Raw genomic sequence first — 7,267 nt, 5'->3', positions numbered from 1 at the left:
TCTGTCTTCATTCTCGGAATTACTTTTGTCTTCATCTGGAATAACTTCAACGCAAGGCTCATTACTATTCAAATTGGGTAATTCGTTCAACTTTCCGTGCTCTTTCCTGCATGATCCACAAATTTTCAATCGTTTTGACAGCGTAGGGAATTTTTTTAATAAGCCGTCGGAAATATTTCGCATATCTGATGATCTGTGCTTCATTTTGTTAAAGGGATTAAAACAAAAAGACGAATAAATTTCATTTTCAACCTTAGCCTTTTTAGAAGTCGTAGACATTTTGAATTTTGTAAGTATTTATGTAAATAACACACGTCTTAACTTTAACGCTGTTTCTAAAAAACTGATTTCCGTATGTCTTCAGAATGACAATAAATAGTTTTTTAAGATCATATAGGTAGTACGTTTTAATGAATGAGTCTAAAATCTTTTATTAGGGTCAAGAAGGGCTTACATACTAAAGTACCTAGTTTAACCAAATGTTACAAATAATAATAAAAATAAACCACCATATAAATAACCTACCTGTCAACTTCTACCTCTCCACCCACTTCTTAAAGTCAAATGTCATAAAATAATAAATAAACTGGTACTTCGGAGAAGGGCCATAAAATATTTCCACTTGATTCCAAAAATTTGTTTCTGGGGCACCTAATATTTTAACAATGAAAATCACGTGCGCTGAAATCTAGGATTGACTAAAAAAGCCGCAAGATACAAAACTCAGACAAATTTTGGGGGTGGAAAATTAATAGCGGTCGGCCTCATATTGCACCCCTTCAGTGGCTATTATCGGTCAGTTGTTGTGGTTTTTATTTTTAAGGTTTTAGAAACACTTACACACAAATATAAAAAATAAATTTAAAAACATTTGTCTTGAGTTACAAAACATTTATTTTGATAGATACCCCACTCGCATCCCACTAAGCGACCAAAAAGGTTTTAAAGGAAAAGACCTAAGCTTTCTTTTGAGAAAAAAAAATTAATAAAAAAAAGAGTCCACTTTGGAAAAAAAAAGTCAAAAAGGTTTTTGATTTTTCAAAAAAAAGAAAAAAATTGTATGTCTTGAGTTACAAAACATTTTTTTTATAGATATCCCACTCGCATCCCACTAAGCGACAAAAGGGGTGTTAAAGGAAAACACATAAGCTTTCTTCTAAGCAAAAAAAAAAATTAAAAAATGGGTCCATTTTTTTTTAAAAAGTCAACAAAGTTTTTGATTTTGCAAAAAAATTCAAAAATTTTAAATCTTGAGTTACAAAATATTTTTTTTGATAGATATCCCACTCGCATCCCACTAAGCGACCATATAGGTCGCTTAGGAAAAGACCTAAGCTTTCTTTAAAAAAATAAAAAAAAAAAATAAAAAGGGCCCATTTTGAAAAAAAAGTCAAAAATATTTTTGATTTAAAAAAAAAATCAAAAATATTTTATTAAATTTTTTTAATTTGTTTTCTTTGAAAGATTGCATAAATAGCTATCTAAACTATTTGGGACACATTTTGCTAAGAACAATAGGTAATAAGTTATATGGATAAAAAAAAAACACCTGTTTGGCCAACATGTCAAATTTTGACCTCCTATAACTCAGAGAGTTCTTGACCGATCTTGTTGAAAAATGGTGTCCGAATTACTATCCAATAGAACTAACATTGGTGCAAATTTCAACGGAAGACATCGATTTCAAAAGTTGGTTCACTTGACGTGAAATGCCCCATATGTATTTTATTATATATGTATTTTATTGGGCGGACAAATCGGTCTTGTTTTTCTGTTTTTATACCTTGACATGTTTTTTTACAAAATATGATCATAAAGGCCTTGACAGGTACGTTGATTAAAAAAATTACGATATAATCAGTTATATTAAAATATCTAAGATGGAGGCGTGTAACAAGTTTAATTACTTTTGTTATGTGTGTGGGAAATATACAATTATGACAAGTCGCCGTAAAATTACTGTTGAAACAATTAACTTGTATGAAACATATTTTTCTTTAAGTGTTATATGTGGTAAAAGTTGGACACCATCAATAGTGTGTACATCGTGCATTAGCCATTTAAATAAGTGGGAAAAACGGAGACGCTATGCCATTTTGTGTTCCAATGATTTGGAGAGATCCCATACTCCAAGCACAAATACTAAAGAGACATACTCATCAATGAAAAAAATAATACAGTTAATTAAATATGAAGACCACAATTGGAAAATATGCGCAGATTTAAAAGTGGTGGCTCTTTCAAGAGGCATGCAATTGGGCTATACTAAAAATATGTGCTTCATGTGCTTATGGAATACGCGTTTTAATGGCGACCAGTACAATACACGGGATTGGGCTTTACGTGAGGAGAGCAGATTGCATAGAAATAATATCATTGAATTACCACTTGTGCCGATGGAAAAGATTTTGCTTCCTCCACTCCACATCAAACTGGGTATTGTAAAAAATTTTATAAAAGCATTGAACCCAGATGGGATTGCTTTTACCGAATTGCGGCGAATTTTTCCACGATTAAGCGGTATGAAAGTAAAAGAAGGTATGAACTCCAACTTTATTAAATTAGATTTATATTTAATATCATAATGTTTCTATTTTACAGGAATTCTTAATGGACCGGACATCCGTCGTCTAATGAAGGACCAACAATTTGAAGTTGCATTGAATGAAATTGAGCTATTGGCCTGGAATTGTGTGAAATCAGTAATAGAAAATGTTTTAGGAAATCATCGGTCTGAAAATTGGCGAATTTTAATTGTAAATATGCTAACCGCATTTAAAAACTTAAACGTCAGAATGTCATTGAAAATACATTTTTTACATTGTCATGCAGAAAAATTTAATAAACAATCACCAGCCGAGTCTGATGAACATGGCGAGAGGTTTCATTAAGTAACAGCCAGACTCGAACACTGGTATAGTGGCAAAAAACTTGATTCGCTTTTAGGGGATATTTGCTGGAATCTGCAGGAGGAAGAAGAATAAATTTCTAAATAAAAACTTAAACTTTAATTAACAACAAGTATAGTTTTCTTTATCTATATACGTTTTAAATTTCCGATTACTCTTTCATCTCGAAAACCACATTTGAGACCATTTTCGTGATAATTAGTAATTAACTACCTTGTATCAACAAAAAAGATTTATTTTGCAATAATTGCAAACATTTTAAAGAAAAACAATTTAAATATATTTTCAAATGGAATTTGCTTAATATGATGTATTCGGATTTTCAAGTTCTCTTAAAATGTAATCACAAACAGTTTTTGCCCTCTACTGAACATTTTAAAAATTTGAGTTAATACAGTATTGTTACTAATTGTGGACAGATTTTAATCATTTGGGGGTTGTTTCATTTGGAACTTTTATTTGGTCTATGTGCATGGAAAAAATTAAGTGCGTAGCTGCATTTTTTTTATGCCGTTTTAAAAACAAAAATTTCGAAATATTCCCAAAAAATTATTTTTTTTTTGCCAAAAAAATTATATTTCTAAAACCACTGCGCAGATTAAAAAAAATGTTACTTAAAGGTAATTTTATTGTGGAATTTCGGTTTTTTCAGTTTATTCCTTAAACTAAACCGTTTTTCTACGATCGGATTGATAGCAGATTTGGGACAATGGGTACAAACCCTCACGGATGATAGAGAAGAGGATATCATCGGATCTAGGATAGCAAACAGAATTATGACGCACCGAAGAACAATGAAGAATAATGACAAAGATAAATTCATACTAAACATTTATGACGATACAAGAAGATTCTTGAGACGATATAAGGATAAGATAATCATAACTGAAGCAGACAAGGGAAACAAGACAGTTTTAATGTACAAAAAGGACTACTACGAGAGAATGGATGAGTTATTGAAAGATAGAAACACATACAAACGAATTTTGATAGACCCGACACAAAAATTACAGAGGGCAAACAACAATCTTATTATGGACCTATATAAGAAGGAATATATAAGTATTTATGATAAGAGAGTATTAACATCAAACGCAGCAACGGCCCCCAGGCTTTATGGACTTCCTAAAATCCATAAACTAAACAATCCACTTCGTCCAATATCATCATCGGTAGGAGTACCCTGTTACGAATTATCGAAACATATTGGGAAGATATTGAAGAATATTATACAGGAAAAGTATAATATAAGGAACTCCCTGGAATTAAAGATGAAACTGGATACACTTACATTGGACGAAGATGAGATCCTTATATCTTTGGACGTGGTATCGTTATTTACAAACATACCTATACACCTAGCTATAAGCAATATTATGGCAAAATGGAGTTCACTACAGAATCACACCAAGATACCGGGAACACAATTTCTGAAGATACTTCAATTCTGCTTGAATGACAATAATTATTTTGTACATGACGACAAATTATACCACCGGACATATGGTATGCCAATGGGAAACCCTTTATCACCGACAGTTGCTGATATAATATTGGACTGCCTACTGGATCAAACATTAGCGGAGCTACAGGAGAAGAATATTAAAATAAAACTCATCACGGGATATGTCGATGATTTATTTGCTATAATAGAATATGAGGATGAGGACATGATACTAAAGACATCTAACTCATATCACAACAAGTTGAAATTTACGCTGGAGAGAGAAACGGACAACTCTATACCATACCTTGATATGAGAATACATAGGAATAACCAGAGGATAATAACAGATTGGTATATGAAACCAATTGCATCTGGACGATTATTGAATTTCCACTCAACACAACCCATGAGACAAAAGATGAATACAGCGATGAATCTAATTAACAAAGTTATGAAGATGAGTGACCGACAATTTGAAATAGGAAATATGGCGAGAATTAAGATTATACTGAGGGAAAATGACTTTCCAAATGATCTAGTGGATGAACTGATAATTAAGGTCAAAAATGGGAGTAATGATAATTCTTCACGGGAAAATGACAAAGAGGACACATCTGGCAACGCCAAATATTACAGTATACCTTTTATCCCAAGACTAACTGAGAACAACAAATTGAGAGAGATGATAAAGGACCAACAGATAATATTTGCACATAAACCAAACAGAACAATAGACAGCTTATTTACACAAACAAGGACGAAGATTGAGTGCAGAGAACAAGGTGATGTAGTGTATCAAATTGAATGTGATGGCGGAGACAGTGAGGTGTGTGGGAAAGTGTACATTGGCACAACAAAGAGAAATTTAGGCGTGAGAATAGATGAACATAAGGCGGACATAAAGAGGGAAGAACGATCAACTGCACTATCACAACACTGCATTGAAAACGGACACAGACCAAACTTTGAGAGAGTGAAGATTTTAGATAAGGAAAAAAGGGAAAATGGGAGATATACGTTGGAGAGCTTGAGAATACGGCAAAAATCAGAAAGTGCAATAAATACAAAAGAGGATAAAGATAATACAAATGCAATCTACACCATTGCAATATTTTAGTAATAACAACAACTGTGATCGAATAAGACAAATTTACTGTGATATTTTATTTATTTTTGCATACATTTATTTTAATATTTTTAAGTTTTGTGTTGTGTTGTCCACTTATACAAAAAAAAACTGTGATATATTTTATAAATGATGTAAACTTGACAAAAAAGATTATATGTAAGTAAATTTGTTGAATATGTAGATTATAATTATTGTTGTTATTGACCAGAATTTTTCCTTTTGTATATTTATAATGTTACCAGATTAAGATAGAATTCAATCCCTGAAGAAGTTGGAAATAATACCAACGAAACGTCGGATTATATTGAAAATGATATAAATAATCTTTTATTTACATCAAATCACTGACCTTGAAAGCCTGTATATAGGAAACTATATAACTATCTATGAAAACCGTTTTTGATTTACGCGAATATATGTTGTGCAACCTCCTCCATTTTCGAAATAAAGGTATATCTCGAAAATACGAGCTAACCTAAAAAAACGGTTAGCACCAGTAAATTCAGCGTAGGCGAATTAGTTTAACCCACCGGGTGCCCCGCTTGACAGTTTTTTCAACTAGCATAGTGTTATGAATCATATTCATTGAATATCCCTAAAAGTTGTAATGTTAGGCATCTTAATAATTCCTTTATGAGCATAAACTTTAAATTAGATTCATTCTTAATAACCAAATTTTTCTGCTGTGGCTTGAGTTGAGTGAAAAAAAGTCGGTTATTTCAACCGTAATACTTCTTTGCCAATTGACTATCTGTTGCTAGAACCGAAAAAATCTATGGATATAATGATTCAATTAGCAACAAAATTTGGCCATCGAAACGAATATGAAAATTGTAACTTTTAGAAGAAAACTTATGAAAAAATTCCCGACAAACATTTCCCGAAAATTAACAAAAAAATATTCCAGCGTAGGAACCCTACTTAAAAACCCATAATTACAATATTCATCAAACTTTATATAAATTGTCTGAAAATGGACGGAATTCGACCATTTGAAAGTAAAAAATTAATTTAGTATATTTGGAGAACTGTAACTGTAAAAATATTAAAACTTTGTGTGAATTAATATCTCATCACTGTAAGGAGTTTAGTTAAAAATGGCTGGTATAGGAACAGTGGGTATGGATACTTCCATACAAGGTACTTAGTCAACTTTGAATATCTGAGTAACTAAAATTGCATGATTCTTCAAACTTTCTCCGAAACATTTTTCTATAATTTAACGTAATGTGTCTGAAAACGGGCGGGTTATTAATAGTGGACATGGAACTGGACATGTTATCGAATATCTCATGAACTTTATTAGAGAAAGTCGTAAAACTTTGAAGGATTTATTTCGTTAGTTACAAATGGGTGGTATCAGATCATTTGTAACTGTGGTATGAAATATCTAAACAACTGTTATATGTAGTGTCCTCTAAATTTTTATAAATTGCTTTCACATCACTGAAAGCGAATGTTTTAAGAAAATTATCAAGATTTGTACATATTAGGGTGATCGGCCCGGTTTTCAATAACCGGTTATAACCGGTTTTTTTGAAAAGCTCACATTTCGAATATCGAAGAAACCTGGATTTTTAAAAAATATTCAAAATTTTTAAATTTTAAAAAATATTCAAAATTTTTAAATTTTAAAAAATATTCAAAATTTTTAAATTTTAAAAAATATTCAAAATCCAAAAAACTTTTTAAAAAAAAATACTCCAAATATTTTAGAAGACTTTTTATATTTAGACAAGTGATCCAAAAACCCAGAAAACTTACTCAATGCTTTGTTATCTA

At 31.3% G+C, this 7,267-nt stretch overlaps 1 protein-coding gene across 1 annotated transcript; it reads left to right on the top strand.

Moving 5' to 3' along the window:
• The first annotated feature begins 3,703 nt into the window (after positions 1 to 3,703).
• LOC135949190 (uncharacterized) lies at positions 3,704 to 5,473 on the top strand. Its single transcript, XM_065498670.1, has one exon. The coding sequence runs from the start codon at positions 3,704 to 3,706 to the stop codon at positions 5,471 to 5,473; it is 1,770 nt and encodes a 589-aa protein (XP_065354742.1).
• Positions 5,474 to 7,267: the final 1,794 nt, after the last annotated feature.

The sequence above is a fragment of the Calliphora vicina genome, chromosome 1, assembly GCF_958450345.1.
Source record: "Calliphora vicina chromosome 1, idCalVici1.1, whole genome shotgun sequence".
NCBI classification, from domain to species: Eukaryota; Metazoa; Arthropoda; class Insecta; order Diptera; family Calliphoridae; genus Calliphora; species Calliphora vicina.
The sequence above is the reverse complement of the archived record's forward strand: the minus strand, read 5'-3'. Positions and strand labels throughout refer to the sequence as shown.